Source organism: Excalfactoria chinensis, chromosome 5 (assembly GCF_039878825.1).
Source record: "Excalfactoria chinensis isolate bCotChi1 chromosome 5, bCotChi1.hap2, whole genome shotgun sequence".
Lineage (NCBI taxonomy): Eukaryota > Metazoa > Chordata > Aves > Galliformes > Phasianidae > Excalfactoria > Excalfactoria chinensis.
In genome coordinates, this window is record NC_092829.1 from 40,198,811 (window position 1) to 40,219,444 (window position 20,634).

The 20,634-nt window shown below is 40.0% G+C and overlaps 1 protein-coding gene across 6 annotated transcripts in view; it reads right to left on the bottom strand.

Annotated features, from left to right (window-relative positions):
- Positions 1-20,028, bottom strand: part of ABCC8 (ATP binding cassette subfamily C member 8) — a 64,108-nt gene extending 44,080 nt beyond the window's left edge. For 3 of the 6 annotated variants that reach the window (XR_011903711.1, XM_072337929.1, XM_072337930.1), the window contains exons 1-8: positions 19,743-20,028; positions 18,820-18,961; positions 16,526-16,647; positions 11,857-12,023; positions 10,180-10,422; positions 9,179-9,367; positions 2,998-3,162; positions 1,160-1,315 (exon numbers count right to left, since the gene is read on the bottom strand). Coding sequence is in view for 5 of the 6 variants with exons in the window: in XM_072337929.1 (XP_072194030.1) it covers positions 1,160-1,315; positions 2,998-3,162; positions 9,179-9,367; positions 10,180-10,422; positions 11,857-12,023; positions 16,526-16,647; positions 18,820-18,961; positions 19,743-19,938 (1,380 nt within the window). In the remaining variant the exon portion in view is untranslated. The remainder of the gene's footprint in view (positions 1-1,159; positions 1,316-2,997; positions 3,163-9,178; positions 9,368-10,179; positions 10,423-11,856; positions 12,024-16,525; positions 16,648-18,819; positions 18,962-19,742) is intronic. The other 3 variants (XM_072337927.1, XM_072337926.1, XM_072337928.1) reach the window with 3 other exon arrangements.
- Positions 20,029-20,634: the final 606 nt, after the last annotated feature.

The window sequence follows — 20,634 nt, forward strand, 5'->3', positions numbered from 1 at the left end:
TACATAATTATCTTTAATTAAAAATAATAATTTGGAAATTTCCATAAAGCATTATCTATGACTCCTACTGTACTTGCATTCTCATATAAACCACATGGAAACACAATTTTCCATCATTCCAGAATTTAGCAGTCATAAGCAGATCATTTCCCATATATATGCATATCAAATGGGTGCTTCCATGAAGAAAAACTGTACATACTTCACCCACTTCCGTATCAACACTTGTATGAATTCAAGGTGCACAGAGAAACAATAAGTTTTTCTTAGCAATATTTGATGCCTATCTGCAGATGAACTAAATGCAAATCTTAAAATGAGTCACAGTGTTTAATCAGCAAATATGCCACATCACAGGAATAAGGTTCTATTATGTATGTTGTAGAGATCTAGTAAGAGTAATGATAGTTAAATGATAATGTAAAAATCTTCATGTGACGACTGAGCAAGTAATATATGCACCACGAACTAGAAACTCAGTGATACCTCTGATTACTTTTAAAAATCAATGAAATCCGTGGTCCAGTGACAGAATTACTAAAGATAACACGAAGTTTCAAGCAGAAATTGCTTTGTGGCCAGTTTTTAAAGAGATAAGCTCCCATTTCATTAGTACTATAAACTGTCTCTGCCCGTAAACCAAAGATATGAGAGCACAGGATTTTTTAAAATAATCCCAGTGGAATCAAACAAAAGTGTTTATAAAATGGAAGGGGGAAAGCCTTTACACGGGGCTCTTTTTGCTCCCAGGGTTTGAGTCAAATCTAGTGAGGGTTTCTTTCAAGTAATAAGCATCGTCAAGCCTCTTTTCAATTGCTGCTTCTTGTTCTTGCCTCTTCTGCTGGGATTCAGAAGGTAAATGATTGCAATATATTCCAGTTAACTCCCTTGACATAATAAACAACAGAGTAGGAATAATCCAAGCTACTGCACATTATAAATTCTTGTTACAAATGCACAACATACTTAGCAGCAGACAAGAGGAGAATCCTAATAACATCTTCAATATCTACAGTTCTCTCACAGATACGGATGATGGTACCCTGCAATGTCTGTAGACATTAATAGCTTGAAGACTTTTTTCAAGTTTCAATTTCAAATTCAAAAGCAAATGTTCATTACAAATCGATGTATATTAATAACTAAAAGATATTCTTACCTGTACTGGCATAGCCCAAAGGTTAGGGCAGAGAAAAAAGAACCACATCAACTGGTTTGTGTCTATGGCAACCAAATTACAGATCTGGCCTGCAGTCATCTCCCCCATAGACATGTTAGAAGTTGAAAGCTGCATAATCTTATTGTATATTTTTGTCTGGAAGATAGATGAAATATTGTTAGCATACAGAAATAAAATAAGATTTCTAACTCAAATTAAAGCATGGGTACCATCCAGCATGTCAAGGGAACCAAAATCCTCAGGAACTTTAATGAAAATAGGTTAAGTTTTGCTTTTTGTGTTATGATTAAAAATTTTAAGCATCCTATTGCTTGCCCACAGGAAGCACAGTGAACAATTAGGTACATAACTGTTGTCTAAATACTCCCTTTTTGCACCCCTGGGGATCATTAAGAGAATTAAACTATATTCCTGGTTTAGAGCTGAGAATATTCTTATATTTTGGCTAGAAAGCCCAGTTCCATAGCAAACATTAATTCACAGGCAAATAATGTAACAGGACTGATTCTACACTGAATGAGTTACCTTAGTATAGAACCAGACACCATGTATAAACAACAACATCAACTTAGTACACAACAGTCAAAGGGCACTTTCACCAGCTTGTTAGCTAAAAGGCTGCACAATCATGCTTTAGTCATGAAATGTTACTAATAGATGGCACCTTGACTCAGAAAATGTTGTCTGATCAAGTGCCATCATGAAGCATGAAGTCATACTGGGCTTGTGGAACAGCTGTAGATTCATAGAGGGGAATAAAGAGACCAAAGATGTAAAGAAACTGAAAAGTTATAGAAAAAAGAATTTATCATTAAATACTGGCTGGGAAAGTGCCATTAACGTTAATTATGCTGCTTCAAATGATTCCTAAAAATTTTCCAGTCTGACCAGTATGACTGTCGGCATTATCTCAGCTTCTGTGTAATGCCTGAGTGTACAGAATGGAGATTTTTCTTAAACTACACAGATGGGAATGTAATATTATTTTCTTGCAATTCCCCTTTTACCATTTTCTAGTTGCTGCAGCCCACATATTTTTCAGTCAGTTAAAGTGCCTCTGCTTGATATGTTTTGTGCCTTGTATGCTTTAAGTTCAGTTTTTATTTCTTTGGGTACTTTCTACCACACTCTAGTACGATAAAGCCAGTAGGTGTAATCCAGAAGTCTGGCAGCCGACAACTGCTTCCAAGTGCATGATCAAAAGAGGATTAAATAATTATGTTGCTACTGAAAGCATCCACCTACATCAAGACTCTCTGCGGGTCTATGAAGTTCAGTGGATAAACACTGTAACTTATAGGGTTGCCTTTCAAGATGTCAAAGGACAGATATCAGCCAGTGCAATTAGAAGTATCACACTGTAATATAACTCCCAATTCTCTCACTTACTCATCTTCCAGGCACAGATTTTTGTATGCTATATACAACTTTGATTTGCTGTTCACAGTAGTCACTAAGGCTTGCATTTTACTGACCTAAAGTTCAGTAATTACAGACTTCACAGCACCTAGTCGTCTGAAGGCACGACCCATGCTACTCCGTGCATTGTAAATACAATCTATCTTTATGTCCAAAGTATATTTTCATCTCTACTACCAAATACAATGAACGGGTATTAAAAATATCATACAGAACAAAAACAGAATCTCAGTTGAAATTTAAGCAATCTTTAACAACAATGGTGACGTTGAATTTATTTCAGGAGAGAATTCTTCCACTTGCCTTATATATTGCCATATATATATATATATATATATATATATTTACAAATATATATATGGCTACATGAAAACAAGCTAAAATGATGTATTGGCTACCTGTATTGCACCTCTCAAGTTGATTCCTGTTTCAATAGCAACATAGTAGGATGCTTGGAGAAACGTCCTTTGCAACAGTAGGGCAAAAAACAAGAGTACAGCCAAAACGTATGCATTGGACAGGAACTCTTGAGATGAAATGAAGAAAACACCAAGAATTTTAGTCTAAAAAATAAAAAGAAAAAGTTAAAAAAATTAGAAATCAGGTGCAATTGTAATTTACTTATCAGTTCTGCATAATTAACAAGCAGATAACCATAGTTTATTACTTTGAAAGTGCTTACAAACATGATGTGAAACCTCACCGTTTAGCAGTTCAAGGAGACAGTCATAGAATCTGCCAACTCAGTAAATTCTATTTAAATGCAAAGTGACATTCATAGGATTTCTGATATCCTTCCAAAATTCTAAGATGCTTTGAGTAACTCAGTATCATCATTTACTAAAGGAATGCAATGCCCACTGTCAGAAAGGACTAGTTCACACCCTTCAGAAAAACCTGTCTCCTTATTTTGACATCTAAGGTTACCAAACGCCAAAGTGACCTTCTCCACTTGTTGTAGAACACATCCTTCTAACTCCTGGAAATACGCATGTCATCTCAGTTTGTGGTATTTAGCAGGTTTGTCCGGCACTTGTTTATTTCTTTTACTTGTGGTCACCATCTCCTACCATGTTTGTGAGATCACTGGAGTGCACTTTGAAGCATGTGTACAATTCACTGGGAAAACAGAGCATTTACTGGACACGCTCAGTGCCACAGCTAGTTCAGAGTCTGCCTCATTTTAAGAACCCCCTGAAACTAGAATGTCTCTTCCTCCCTCTGCTGTACTCCTCACTGAGCACATTTCTAGAATAGATAGTTTATGTGCTGTTAAAGCTTTTAAGACTACAGTAACACTTAATAAACCACATTTCATAAACACTCATTGACCGTACATTTTATTACATCTCATTTGTGTCTTGCAGTTAACTCTTTATAAAAATCCCACATGAGAAATTTATACAGAGGCTAAGCCCAGTTTTAAAGTTGTGGTTTTGCAAGATGAAGTCAAGCCAACTGAAAAAGGGATGCACATTTCTCTACCTTTAATTGCACCAAGGCTGCTCCAAGCTGCATTCTTCTGTAGCTTTTCGTGTGTTACTCTGGGATCTTATTGGATCTCTCGCTCAGACAATTCAAATCACTAACAAGACAAGCAGCACAGGAAAAACAATCTGCTAGCTTCCTTCTAATTTGATGAGTCAAGTCAGACCACAAAATGGGCTGATGGGTACCAGAGTTAAATCAAAGGGGGGAAAGGGAGCAGGGTCAACAAGAAATGCAAAAATGAGGCCTTATAGCTATGGCAACCCAACAGGCCACTTCATTTGCCAGAGGAAGCAGAGCTTTAGGATACTTTTTCAATCTCTTTCTATTCCATCTTTTAATAGCCACAATGGTTCCTGCCATTATTGTAGCTACCTATCCCCTTGCCACCAGTATGGTGATTCATAGTATTAAAAGCAGGGAAATCTACATTTGCCTTTGCAATAAGTAAACCAGTTAATGAACAAAAGAGTATTACTCTGAGAGATGCGTAAGAACACATCTGGCACAAGCTTCCTGACACAGTGCCTTCCACCTTACAGAATATTCCTTCTCATGAGAGGAAACTACCCTGATCCACACACACAACAGTTTAACCATCTCTTGAGGTGTCCGGGTCATCTATAGACATCAAGGAGTCGTTCTCCATAAATATCTGATCGTTTAAAAATGAATTGTGGTTGACTCTTCCAACACTTGCCAAAGTAAACACCAGTCAAAGAACATTCATCACGATGCAGCACAGATGTGTATACATTTCTTCTGCTCACCCTCTTTAACTGGTTATGTTTTATTTGTTACAAGCTACTGAGATTCAAACCAAGGGTGGACACAAAGCTAGTAATTATGATACCATTTCTGTAAGTCTTTGTTGACTCAAATGCTCCTTATTCACATGAGGAGGCTGCTTTATGGTCATATCCTTTCAAGCAAGCATACAGTGCAGTACCTTACAACAGTATGGAAAACTTCTGTCAGTCTTATTCGAAGGCATCAAATTCCATACTTTGAAAACAGAATGAATTCAATAATTTATTGCCAGCTCAGCCAGGTGCTTTGACTTCAACCAGTTTTGAATGTACATAAACACTTCTGCAATCTGTGGGAACACTGAACTAAAAATAAGGCATTAGCACTGAGAAAAGCCTTCCAAGAAAGTATTCATACACATGGAATCTTCCAATTGAAAGAAAACACAGGCAACTGCTGGATGTGCTTTCTTCCTTCAATTTGTATCAGATGTAAAACTTTGCGAACGATTGCAGTACGTGCCAATAATTACAATCAGATAGAAACATTTAATTATAGATTTAGTTATCAGTGACGTAAATAGATTTTAAGCCATAAATGACTGTAAATTTGACAGTAATTCAAACAGGCAATAGCAGCATTATATACTACAAAAGGTCTGTGGTGCAGTAACTGTAACCTTTCCAGGTTATAGCCTTATATAGTCTTACAAGTTCAGCCTTTCAAGTCAGGTTAACTTGCCTTTGACTCCTGCAAGACGTAACTGTGAACGTAAGTTTTTCTTGCTGTAATTCTGAAAAGTAAGACAACCCGGGACTTAACATTTAGCTGGAAGCTTTAGAAAATGTACCACACCTGGAAAATGTAAGTGTAACTAAGTCTTCTCCTGTGTTATCTGTAAAGTCTTAATGGTGGAAAAGAGAAACTGATAAACTGTCCAAGCCCTCAGCCAATTACATGCTTCCAGTTTATTTTCACACTTATTAATATCTATGCTCCTAAGCATTAGGCATATGTAAAGTAGACAAACTGTACCTAGTATTTAACCGTCCAAGTTCAAGAGCCACCTGTTGTTTCCTGTGCACTGCATCTATTCTCAAAGTAGAATATGCATAAGTCAGCAGTTTGGGTGAGAGAAAAATACACATATTTGGGATAAACCCAGCATCATTTACATTTGTTATGTAAATGTGCCATGTCCTCAGGCATATCTTAACTCACAACAACTTGTGACAATATTTCCTCTGAGTTGTCCTTTCACAGAGCAGCTATAACTTTAACAGTTCTTCCCCATAAATTCTTGTTAATTGAACACAGGCTCGCCCGGGGTGAAAGTCACACCCAACATATCAACATACATGTTTGCAATACTGAAAGATTATGAGCAAAGACATCCTTTCTCTTTGCTGCCATGTCAGTGTTATCACAGCCACAAAGGTTGCAGATTGCAGTGCATTATACCAAAGGCAGTGACAAAGGCAGTGGAGTTTTAATGCTGACCTACATACACTGCTAATTACTGCAGCTCATGCTACTTTGTCATTTTTTTAAATATATAGGCTGTTTTTTTTTATATATATTTTGATGTAGATGTTAAAACATTAGATAATAGGTAAGCAGGATCGAAAAGAGGAATCAAAGTTCTCATTTTTTTGATTCCAGTACACAGCTTGAGTGAAAAGGAAGATGAACAAGATGAACACACACACACACACACATATATATATATAAACACCACACACAGAGACATCCTACACCAACATATGCACAAACTCTCACATGCATCACAGGCTGTGATGGTTTACAGTCACTGAGCACCTATGTGACTAAACTACAGTAATTTTCTAAGCACACTCACCAGCCTCTGGGAAGTGTAAGGAAATATCTAAGCAACTGCTGAACCTTTTGAATGTATGGCAAATAACTCTGAGAAACTGACAGAACTAATGAGATGTTTTGTTCTCAAAAAATGATTTTGGAGACATTCAGTGTCCCACCCTCCTCATCACTTCAGGATGATTTCTGAAGTACTAGCAGGCACAGCCCAGCGGATGGCCAAGCAAAAGGCCACTGTTCCAAATATTTACAGACTGTTGACTAAGAGAGTCTTAAATGTCAGTACTGGGCCTTTTCTTACACCGAGTCCTATGCCTTCTAGATCTATTTAAATAATGATTCTGTAGGCTTAATGTATCATTTCAATATATTATGTCAACAAGCATTCCTAACGGTAGAAATACCAACCCTAATGCTGCAAAACAAAAGACGCCACCAACAAAACATAAACATATTGTTCTGACAGTCTCTTCCTTGGTGTGAAGGGCCTAACACTCAAATTCATGTCAAGAGAACGTTCCAGGGGTGTCCATAAATATTGATACTGGAGTTATAAATAAACATGAAGAACGTGACAGAATTTAAGATGCTGCCATGTCTAACTGTAGTACAAACTCAAGCAGTTAATACCGCCTGTGACACCCACGTGGCCTCAGAGCTCCAGCTCTGTGGCAGTTTCCATTTGTCACAAAGGACCTGAAGGACAGAGAAAATGTATCTTAAGATTTATCTCTGCCTGCAGTTTCAAAGACAGAACTGTTTGAAAGAGCCAAGTTGGGTACAACACCTCCCCAGTCTACACTGTTTCTAGTGAAGAAAAGTCACACTAAGCAATGGCTAAGTAGGTGCTCCCCATTGCACTCACAGCTTACTTTGCTTGTCTAATTCTGTCCAACTGTAAGGAAATTCTGTCCAAATCCATCATATGCAGCAGCACATCAGATATAAGCAATGATTCCCTGTAGCTTTACTTTCATAACATGGTGTTTTAAAAGGTTTATTTCCTACAGCTGTGAAGCTCTCAGGAGCAAACATTTTAAAAGGCATGGTTCTCCTTTGTAATTCTAAACAAGTAAGGATATAATATTCCTAACTGCAGAGCAAGTGTAGTTTTTCCAGACATGATTGAGCTGACTAGGAACGAGCGTATGTATATCTAAGAGATTTCCCTGAACACATCAGTCTATTTACAAACAGTTCAAACAGAAAACCTGAGTACATTTTAAAAAGGTAGCTCATCTAATTCAGAAAAAGCAACTTTCAGTTGGAAAAGTAATTAGCCTCTTAACAGAAAAACAATGCTATAAATCAGGCTGAAACAGAAGAAAAAGCCTCAGTGGAGCCTTTTAATCAAAGGTAAAATGAACTGTTAATGGTTACTCATGGACTATCGCCATCAGTGAACAGTGCTGCTATGTGATCCCTCAGTGGTATACATTGCAACCACAAGGCCACCACTTAGCCAGACATGGTGACAATATCAAAGCTGGATAACACTCTGTTAGGAGCCTGTCTACCAGACTCGAGCATCTTAACAGGGGAGCACTGGCTGGCATTTCAGTAGGAAAATTAAACAGGATAACCCGTAAATAGATATTTGGTATAATTTTGGTATAATTTCAGCTGAGGCATCAAGTATTCCAAATAAATTATCAAGAAGCACCTCAAAAGCTTCCATAGCACTTCACAACACATCCTCTGTAGCCTTACTTCTTTAATTTCCTGCTTTGAGTGGTTTTCATTGGATCTATTTGGTATATAAGACACTCCAAATATTAGGCCAAAGATTGCAACATGTATCAATAATTCATTTCATAAAAGACGCTAAGTCTTTTATAAACATCTTTTTGCCTTTCCAAGAAGTATTTAGCCACACACATGGTTTAATCTCTGTCACAACTGTACTTGAAATACTTACAGTATTAGCAAGATTCTGAGTGTTTCATCATGAATGAGATTATTTCCCCAAACGCAAGCCTGATGAAATGTGCAGGTAACACATTAATGTTCACCACCCAGGAATAAATGCCAAAGTAGCCATTACATACATACTAGCACTCATAGCATGCACAAATACATTGCAGTCACCGTCTTTACTAAGAATCAATAAGATACACTTTTAGCACTACTTTTTTTGACACCTATTCTTACAACATTTCTATAGTGTGGTGGTTTCACACATAGGCAGCTGATCACTACCACACTGCTCTCACTCCCCCTCCTCAAAAGAACAGAAGTGAAAATACCTTGAAAAAAAGGCTCATGGGTTGAGATAAGGAGCGCTTCAACACCAGGGGGGAAAAAAAAGAGAGAGGGAAAAAAAAGGAAAAGCTGTGTGGAAGTAAAATGAGAGAAGCTGCACACTTGATGCTGTGCCAGCAGTGCTTGGGAAAAGTCACTGGTGCAGTATGAATGCTGTTCTAGCTGCAGCACAAAGCACAGAACTATGTGGGCTACTGTGGGGAAAGTTAACTCCATCCCAGCCAAATCCAGTACAGGCAGTACCTGTGGGCGGATGGTGTTATTTCCTTTTCCAACATTGTGGACGATCCCAGAGATGCAGAGGGGTCCAGTGAAGCCAAGCAAGTCAGCCAGAATACGGAATGTGCTACTGAGAAGTAAGGGTCTCCCAAAAGCACAGCAGAGAGCACGCCATATGGACCCGGAGCCCTGTGGAGAAGACGGTCTTTTGTTCTGTCCAGAATATGAAAAGAAAATCCAGGGTTATATAATTGTATTAATGTACAATACATGATTTTCCCCCCTCCTTTAATCCACTGACAAGCAGCTGCAATCCTTGAACTAGAAAAGCACAGAAATCACAACTACTCTTTTCTATAAAGCTTCAACTCGTACTCTCCTCTACTTCACAAAAGGAAGCTACAATTTCTTTCCTATCCATAATAGGTATCAAGGAACTGATGTTTGTGTCTTGCCAGGGGAGCAGGAAAAAAAGAGAGGGAACTGACATGTTTTATTTTCCTGTGAACACAGAGAATGAAAAGCTTACGCCCTTCTAGATAGGCTGCAAAAGATATCTCTAAGCACACTTGGTTCCCAACAGGGAGCTGAGTAAAATCTGAGCTACAGTAGTTTTGACTCTGAATTCTCTTACAGACAAACCGTAGCTCAAACATCATAAAATAGTTCTACGAGACTTCATTAATATTGACTCTCCTATTGAATGATTCCAAGGTCTTCTTAGGAATAATGCTAATGGTGTTTTAGAGAGTACAGTTGGTAATTAATTTCTGCATTGTAATAGATGCCATTTGGATTTTACATGCATTTAACTAGTAACGTGTTTGATTTGCATGCTTGTTTAGAGAAATGTTGTTATTTGTACAAGGTATAACTGCATAACATTTCTGTATAGAGAAAACTATATTAATGGATATTTCATCGGTACAACTGTTTGCACAATTTTATATCATGGTCATAGCATAAAAAGCAATGAAAAATGTAAACAGTGAGAAAGCTGACTGACAATTCTATGTTTTGCATACCTTCTGTGCTTCAAAAGCCTCATTAAGACGAATGTAATTGGTGAGAGCTCTCATGGCAATGGGAAGCTTGCCTATGGTTTTCAAGTCTATTGGTTTTTTATGGGCAGTCTTAATGAACGTGTTCATCCACCAATATGTTCCTTTGGATAACAGGTTCACAAACGGCTGTAGGAATCGAACACCAAGGTCCTGGAGGTCCTCAGGAGGTTTAACTTCTTTAGGAGTTTTGAAGAAAACATATCTCTGAAATTCAAAAAATCCCCCTGAAGAATCACACTCACATAGAAAATACAAGTCAGCACGGAATAGATAAAAGATAAGGACACAGCAGATCATCAGTGAATCAAAGGTTTGCATTCTCAGATGCACTCATGGAACTTGGGCATTCAAATTTAAACAATACAGCAATCCATTCTCCTCTGGTACCATGGGAATATTAAAGTATCTAGCCTATAAATACAATACCCTAAACATTCACCATCACTTTCTTTAAGAGGCACAAACTTGTACACTTGAAGAAAAATATAACAGTGGCACAGAGTTTCATCTTCTATTCTGTAGTGCCTCATTTTTGCTAATTCAAAACACACAATGACCTGAGCTGTCCCGAGTCTAGAAAATCACTGTACTACAGTGCATGTGGCACTAATAAATACTTTCATTGTCTTGAATGCTGAAAGAGCAAGGGAAAACACCTAAGAATAAGGGAAAACTCCTGATTATTTCCTACTGACAAGATAAAACTTCAGCAGCTGCAACAATAAGCCTGTCTCTCCTAACTCTGGCATAGACACAGTAGTCAGTAAAAAAATCCATGCTGCTGGCAAACTCATTTTATGCACCAGTGACAGCCTTTAATAGTTACATCCAAATAAAAAGAAAATAAAAAAGATGACAGTAGACAGTGACCATTTTTATTCCTCCTTGTGGTTTAGAATTCCAGAATGACCAAATCTCATTTAAGATGAAGTTTTATTACATGAAGGGAAAAAAAAAATAATATATATATATATATATATATAAGACATATACGTAAAACTCATGTTGCTTAAAGCATGACTGGAAATAAATCATATATTAGTGTGAAAGAAGCAGCCAGAACATTTACATGGAAGAAGTTCTTTCCCTCCTGAGATTAAGTTTAATTTGCACATACGGTTAGGTGAGAGACAGCTGAAGGCAAGAACATTGGCTATTATCTACCCAGAGGGTTCCAAAACCACCTCTTAGTTTAGATTATGACTGGAGACACAAAGAAACATACACAACTGGGAGGCTACACAGCAATCTTATTTGCCCCAATAAATCAGCTACTGAAATTATCTCCTGGAAAATGAAAGATGTTAATTGTGCGTCTAACACTCTCTCTTAGTGCGGACAATTGTTTTCACTCAGTCTTTCCTTGTTACAAAAATATTTGTTTCTGATGACTGAAATTGTGAATCATAATATACACTTAAACAGGTGAAATTTATCCTGACTTATCTACACTTCATTCTGACATTTTTTAAGCTATGGCCTAATAAAATTGGGTTCCTGCTTAACTCTGAAATATATTTCTATTTATCAGTGGATTTTCTCTTTCTCAGCTAGAAATGTGTTTCATACTAAGCACCTCGAAATGTGGGGGGGGGGGGGGGGGGGGAAAGGGCAGGAGACTTACAACACTCAACCTACCCTCACTCTGATGACATTTATTTCCACAGCTAGTAGCATTCCGTATAGAACAACCAGCAGTCCTGTGAGGCAAAATCGAAGCTGAGAGAATCCGACCCCATTATCACAGAACTTTACAAATTTGATGGTTTTAGTTATGAAAGCTAAAGTCCAGTAGAACAACAAAGCTGCAGGGAAGAAAAACATTAATCAGCTCCATAATTGTGAAAATACACAAAGGCAGTATTTATTAAATACTCACTCAAAAAGAATGCAACAATGTATAAAACCAGAGTGGGCTTTCTCACGTCAAACAGAAGCCTCATTCAATTTTGCAGACACAAAAATATTCAGATGTTTGATCCAAATTCCTTTCCCGTTATACCTGGTGATCTTTGGGAAGCTTTACAAAGTGAAGGAAATTTCCATCTGTTGTAAGAATGCAGCCACGCTATGAGTTTAAGGGAAGAAGCTCCCTCAAAGAGAAGGTGGATATAAATGATGCTTCTCAAACTGTGTTAGCTCTACAAGACTGCTATGAATTTGGTTTGAAGGAATATTGACCTCATTAACCCCACAAATCTCTGGAGTGCATGTAGGAACTTAAAACTATTTTCTTCAAACCGCTGTTGCACTTCATTGTGCAACACAAATTCCACGTATATAATTTATAACACAGATATACACTCAACAAAATCGTTCAGACCTTCACTAAATATTAATTTAACTTTTCAGAGTTTCTCACAGAATGGCGTAGGATGGAAGGGACCTTAAAGATCACCAAGTTCCAAGCACCCTGCCATGAGCACGAACATCTGCTAGATGAAGCCGCCCAAAGGCCCATCCAACCTGACCTTGAACCCCCAGGGATGGGACACCAACAGGCAGTCTGTTCCAGTGATTTTCACAGAGAAGAATTCCTTCCTAACATCTAAACCTACTCTCTTTGAACCTTAAGCAAAATACCCTTTTCTTATCACTGCACTCCTCAGTAAAGAGTTCTTTCCACCTCTCCTGTAGGAGTCTTTGAGGTACAGCAAGGTTCTCCCTGGAGCCTTCACTTTCCCAACTCTCTCAGCCTGTCTTCACATTCTCTGAACATCATCATGGTCCTCCCCTGGACCTGCTCTAAGAGCTCCATGTCATTCTTATGCTGAGGGTCCCAGAGCTGAACAAAGTACTCCAGGTTTGAGAGCCCTACTGAACTTCTTCTCTAAAACTACTTGTGCTACTGTCAGTTACAGACAAGTTATCCCTGCAGCAAGCCCCGGTGATTTTAGAAACACATTCCAAGCCACTTAATACACAATAAACCAGCTGCTGATCCCATCTCTTAAGGAAACAGTTTATAGGGTTATGATATTTTACATGATTTTTTGTTGTTGTTTTTGCTGCTATAGCTGCCATGGCGCAACAGCTGGAATATGCTCTAAATGACAAGAAAAACATGTATTTGCTTTCTCAGTGTCTTGCTGCAGCACTACAGAAAGTGCTCAAAGACATCAGCAACTGTAAGTCCAGCTTACAAATGTGGAGAGCCGTCAGCAACTTGCTGATGCGAGGGAATTAACAATGATGCCAAGGTACAAGATGTTTAAACTAGGAAACTAGATTACTGTCAAGAACAGGGAGGCAGTCCTATAATCAAGATTAGTAGAACAGAAAGAAGAAATCTTTACTGAATGAGAAGAAAAATCACACGTTCTCATACTACTGCCCCATTCAGTATAATAAGTCCTGTTAGTTCAGAATTTTCCCCAAATGTTTTATTTCTGGGGTTTATCTACAAAACAAATATTAACTCCAAGAATAGTGCAGTCACACACTACCATTCCGACACAAGCTTTGAATGTCAAGAAAGCAAGCAAATTTTCTGTATGAGAATTACTTTAAAACATGTCCTGCTAAGCTGTACGACTGTTTTGCATCTATTCTGCAAAGCTATGCAAAGAGTCCTAAAATTCTTATGAGAGCCACCCATTATCAGTGTTGGACTGGAAAAGCTGCGTTTGATGAAATATAATTACAGGTCAAAATCATACAGAGAAAAACAGATAAGATCAAAGTGTTTCAATAGTTTGGACAGTCTGGGACCCTGGTCTCAATGATTAGCTTCAGAGAACAAAAAACAACTTTTATGACAGACGGTAACAAGAACTACTTCAAAATAGCCAGCAGCCTGGGCATAGAACTGAGAGACAGGATCTGTATCAGAACTTGCAACCCTTGTCCTGAAATACCCCCAGGGAATGTGCTAATTCCCCAAAATGACAGGATATTCATCCCTTGCTTATGAACAACAACAAATGGAGTTAATTTTTTTATGGTATAGAGGGAAAATGTTTTCAAAACAAACAACAAAACCTCCCTTTCACAGGACTGGAAAATGTTATCCTGTTCAAAATGAATGAACGAGCCCTTAAGGGTTTCTACATAAATGAGAGTTTCCCCACTGAATGCAGTAAGCTTTTTTATGAGGCTCTTTAGCTGAAGACCCTTTGCTCTATGCTGTTTCCAGTTTGCTATTTTATACAGCTACCAACTGCAAGTACAGGCATTGATCCTCCAGCTGAGGCAAATGATGCCTTCAAATTAGGTGGAACTTCACTTTTCTGTGTGTGTGGAATATTACATCTTCTCTGCAACATCTTAGTAAGGAAGAACCCTCTTTCAGTTTCTCTTCTTGAAAACTCAAACATAGTTATCATAAATATAAGCTCTTCCTCATGACTTCCATTTACCTTATTTATATTAGGCTCTAAGAGAAAGCTGCTTCATGGCCACACTGTACTCCAGTGAGTTGACAGATTTAATTGTAGCTATATTCAGCTACCTCATACTGAGCTAATTTGCAGAGAGGTATCATTGCCTACTCTCAGCTGTCAATAGAAAGCAGTTGCAGTTAACACTGAAAGACAATGATTCTCAGGGTTAAGTAAGAAAAAATGTGTACAACTAAGAAAACATAATGAAGACTTGAAAATGTTTCTTCAGCATTCTCACAAAAATATGGCAATGAAGAGAAAGCCAAAAAATACACAGAACAAAGATCTATGACTCAGCTTATGAAGACTCTGGATTGAGATTCAAATTAGGTTAACTAATTAGAATAGAATGTAGTTTGATTTTCCTTCTTTTTTTTGCCTAAGATTTAGCATTGATTAGATTTCCTCAATTCCTTGGAAATTCTTACAAAACAAAAATTTCTCATGATTAACTTTAGCACCATAATTACTAATTGCACTTAAGTTGCTAACATTCACTGACACAGTTGTTTATCATTCAAACATTGTCCAAAGCTCTTCCAGCACCAGTACTCAAAATACCAAACAAAATTATCATGAGATAAATCTCTGAAGGGAAGGGATTACGTAAAAATGGGTAACTACTGGATCCATACTTGTGCTACTCTTAGTGGTCTAACAGCAAGAACATTGGAGCAACTCTAAATTATCAAACGCCACATTGTACATCTGAAAACAAACTAGCAAAAACAAACCCAATAACAATGAAAGCTTGCTTTCTATAGGTGATTGTGGGCAATGCTTTCCTGAAACATAACATTTAGAGCTAGGAGAAGACAATAAAAGTAGGCCACGTCGACTTACCAAAAATGTGACTGTATAACCCCAGCTGGTCATAAAGATAAAATAAGATCCTACTTAAGAGAAGAGTGAAAGAAGAAAAGCAGTCCCAAGTAAAAAGCCATAAAGGTTGTCATGCTTAGATAGAAACAACCCAAGCTTAGTTTCTTACTTGCTTGCAGTTGTTTTATTCTTTACCATCTAAATTAGACCTCTCAAAAAGGAGAGACTTTTTTAGTGAGACACGCAGACTCCTGCAGAAAAGGATGCCTGCATACTGCAATATGCAGTTTGTCAGTGTTTAAAAGCTTTCTCAAATCAAATTGTTGCTGACTTTTTACCACTTGACACATATCACAACAGAACTCTGATTCACAGAACCACAATGACATAAAGACAAACCCCAGAAGGATCCATTAATATAGAAAATGAGCTGAAAGTGAATCTAATGAGGCAATAGGATGGCTAAACACATATTCTTCCACAGTCTGCCATCTACTCCAACTGTCCAGAACCCATCACCAACTGTGCCTGTCAGCAGTAACTGATTTCCTACAGTTAGCTACAGCTTATTTACAGTCTTGCAGGCAAAACTAGGCAGTTCTTACACCTTCCCAATAGAAAAATGCCCTGACTTAAAGCAATTTAGAAAGGAAGTTTTAGGAATGAGAAGAACCGGCAAAGAAAGTAATACATCCAGGGTGAAAGTCACTGGCATCATTCATTTCTCTTGACTCCTCATATATTCCAACATATCACAGACACGAAGACAGCTTCAATTTTATATCATGATTAAATGTAACACGCTGACAAGCAGCGGGATATGGATGGCTTTTATAGTCAGAGTTTGAGTTCTAACATCTGCTACTTTTCCCACAAATCTAGTTTCTCCCAAAGAAGCCTTCGGCCCAGCGGATCCCTGAAAACACACCACACAGAACATAATTGGAATTCAAAAGCACTGAAAATAAGCCATTTTGGGAAACCTGTGTTATCCAGAACTGAGTCTGGTTACACAAGCTAAGACTGCAGTGACACATGACAGAAGGAGCAGGTGCACAGCACCAACAGTCACACTTGCAAGGTTTTCAAGATGAGAAACGTACCGATCAATAACTTTGGAAAATTGGATGTTTCGATATTATGGTAGTAGACAACAGACGTGATGGCTGCCAAGAATGCCATCCCAGCCGGCATGTACAGGTGTAAATGGCGGGATTCTGAAACCCTTGAAACAAACAAACAAAAACAATTAGAATCGATCTCAGCTATTTAAATGCTTCCCTTCAAATTTATGAAGTCTGTTTTGTACACAGCCTGAAAGTAGGACTTTCTAAGATGGTTGATAGATGCAAAGTTACCCAGTTTTCAATGGGATTTGTGCTCCTAAATCACACAGTCAGATTTCAAATTCTTCCCCCACACGGAAAGCGAAATGTGCACATTCTTATTTCCTACTGAAGTTAGCAGGAACACTGTTTAATTTAGAACAAGCAGCTCAGTTCCAAAATGAGAAAAGTTAATTTAAGCTAAACTAGTTTGGGAGCTGCCCATCAAAATATGTAGAGAGCACTAAATGACAGCACACTTTAAGATTTCCTACTGAAACGTTTTGTGAAAATGTTTTTCTTCCTCCAATTTAAGCGAAAAAAACAGCATGACAGCATCGAACTTACACTGCGTACTGTTTTCAGTACTTACCACGTATCAAACAAAATCTACCACAGAATCACACACCCCTAAGTGCTGTCCTATGAAGCAAAAGTCCTGACACTTTGCTTCGTATAGCAATGGATAGAATGCTGGAAAACACAGCCTTTGGGAATAGGGGAATTCTCAACCAGCTTTATTAACTTTGTATAAAGAGAGATACAATCATTCCCCCCCACCTCTTTCCTCCTACTTGCCATTTTCCCCTCTATTCCTTCTTTCACAAAAGCAATAACGTTTCCTATATTGTCAAGAGGTACAGTTTCTCCATCTCCCATTGCCAAAACCTTTGGCAACCAATCACTGCTGCAAGGACTTAGCAATATAGTACATTCTGGTCTCAGAAAGCTGGTGAATCTCAAAATCTGCTTTTATAGACTGGTGTGCTCACAGCCTGCTCAGCTGGGAGGCATGGCTGTGGGCTGGCACTCCCTCAGGTGAACTAGGAGCTTTGATTCCTGCCAGGTGACACTTATTACTTAACAGCAGCGTACTGGGTCAGCTTAAGTAGTAAGTAATCATACCCTCCCGTTATGTTTAAAAACAAAATAAAACAGAAAACTCGAGGCAGATGTTGCTCTGAGCCTCGCACATATAAGCTTGAAAAAGACTCTCAAAAAGCAAATAAAAAACCTGGCTCTGAAAAATATCCTATTTACATATTTAAGAGAAATTATAATGATAGTGATATCAGCTTTTACAGCTGAATTCTGCAGTGTGTCTCACACTGGTTGATGGACATCTGTGATATAAATGGCTAAACTGAGAGGTTTTATTCTATTTAATGAGCAGCTTCAACCTTACAACCCTCAGGATGGAAATTCATGCTGTTATGAAAATCAGACCTTTCTTTAGAAATTGATGTTCACAGTCACCATGATAGGACTTTACCTTTCTTCGTGATAAATCAATTTTCTGGATCACTTGTTTTACTCAGAATAATTTTCCCCTACACCTACCTGTTGAAAGATTCTCCTCTTTGAGTAACAAGTGATGGATTAAAGGAAACACAGGACAGATATTCAAATAATAGCCTTTTCCCCTCTATAACTTGACCGGGAAGGAATACAATCAAGCCACAATCAGTACAGATCAAATCAAATGAAGGCTCTAATAGATTTAAATTTGGAGAAAGCAAATCTTTTTCATCAAAACGATGTGAGATGCTCTGCTCAAGGCAAGAGATGAGATGTGCTACAAATACCACTGGTACCTCAGAAGCAGTTCTATCAGGTGAGATGATGTCCAACAGATCTGCTCCTTTTATTACAATGAACAGAACTGAGGTGGGAGGGTGGGGGGGAAGCGCTGTGATCTACTGTGCCCATGGGAGTTCTGCCTGAGTAAAGACTGTGGGACTGGATCCTTGGACATAGAACGCGTCGGGAAAATGTCACCATCTGCTTGAATCATTAGGATTTATCTCTGATTGCTCTTTGGAAAGATGCTGTCATTAAGCTGAACTAAAAACGATTAAGGTCAATTTTGTGCGTGCATGCTTGGCAAGGTCTGTGGAATTTCTGATACAAGGTCGGTAGGTTAATCACCAAAAACATAGATTACATGTTTATAATCACAAGTAACAGTATATAGGGAATACAGCCCAGATGAGAATTTAAACAGAGGGACAACAGCCCAGAATTATTTTGAAACGCTCAATGCTATCAGGAGAACAGAGACACAGACTCACCCATCAGACACTATGCCCTCTGCGATTTCACACACCAGCACAAACAGAAGGATAAAAGTTAGAATCCAGCGGAGATTGTGGCCAGGAAAATGCAGCCATGTGCTGTGATGGATATGGACTTTGGAACTCTGACTTCCCCATCCTTAATAGAAAAAGAGGTTCGTTTGTTTTTTTAACAAAAGTGACACATATATTTCCTGCATACAGAAAAGTATATGTGTAAGAAACAAAGCGTATTAAAATGAACCAAACCATGATGTTAAGCAAGCACACATCTGAATCCTTTCAGAACTGAACGAAGTCAACAAAACAGACAGGACGCAGCCTAGAATTCCCATACTCTTGGCAACTTACTATGCAAATTAAACATTTTTCAAACATTTTAGCATATCATAAACTCATAGAACGGCTTGGGTTGGAAAGGGCTATAGAGACCATCAGGTTCCACCCCCTTGCCACGGGCAGGGCTGCCCCGGGCCCCAGCCAGCCAGGCCTTCAGGTGCCCAGAAGCAGCGGCAGAGCCATGCGTTAAGCGACTGGGCCACCTACCGGCAGCCCCAGTTTTAGGTTATCAGATGATAGCCACTGCGGACACAGCACGTTACAGCAGCCCTCCCCCGTCGTTACCAGCGATAAGGAGGGCTGCCACACACGCCGGCAGCGGGTTTATCGGATCACACGACGCTTACTCGCCAGGCTTGCAGCAGCGCTTCGCAGCCGCTCCGCCCGACCCCGTGCCCCGTGCCCGAGCCGCGGTCGGCAGCACAGAGGCCGAGGAATCCCGCAGCGGGAAGCGGGGCCCGGACGGGCAGAAAAGGGAGCCGGGGGCGGGCGGCGCGGCACGGCAACGCTGCCAGAGGGGCAGCGCGCGGCAGGACGAGGCGAGGCGGGCACGGGGCGGGAGGGGTCGAGGAAGCGCTCACCGATGAAGAGGATGGGGAAGGTGATGAAGAGCAGGAAGACGTGCGGCACCACGTTGAGCGCGTCCACGAAGCAGCCGTTGTTGAGCACGCCGTGGTCCACGTTGTAGGCGGTGGAGTTGCCCTCGTCGCCGCAGAACGCCAGGGCCATAGCGGGACCCTGCGCGCTGCCCGGCGCCGCCTCCGCCTCCGCGCACATCCAGGCGGGGCCGGCGCGGGCTGCGCGGCTGCGGCTCACCCCGCACCTGCGGACGACCGCCGACCGCCCCGCGCCGCCCTCGCGGCCCCGCCCCGCCGCTCACCCCGCCTCGAGGACCGCCCCTTTCGGTGCGCGGTCGGCGCTGACAGCCAGCGGGGTTCCGCGCTGGATGAGGGAGCCGAGGTGCCGCTTAGTGTCGCGGCGCTCCCCACGCGGCTCCGCTCTCGCGGCCGGGGACTGTTTGGGCGGGAAGCGGCAGCGCGCGGCACGGCCTCTCACAGCGCACCGCCCGCTGTCCGCAGCGGGACAGCGCTCTGTAAAGGCGCTGCGTGAGCGGTGACCGCTGTCCGCAAGAAGTAAACTCGGGTTTGACCTGACCTTGTCCGGCTTCAAGTCATAAATGTTTTTGTCTCGAGGAGAAGTTAGGCTCAGCCGCACCAAGGCTAAACAAAAACTAATCAAATACTGAAAATAAAAACGTGCCGCGCTTCAGAAACTATTGTCTGGGAAACTGGGCCAGTCAGCCTCACCTCTGTCCCTGGAAAGCTGCTGGAACAGCTTGTTCTGGGTGGCATCTCCAAGCAAGTGGAAGAGAAGGCCATCAGTGAATCATGCTGACTGTTCCTAAGGAAAAATCGTGCTCGACCAGCCTTGTAGCCTTCTGTGATGGCTTCACCCGCTAGGTAGATAAGGGGA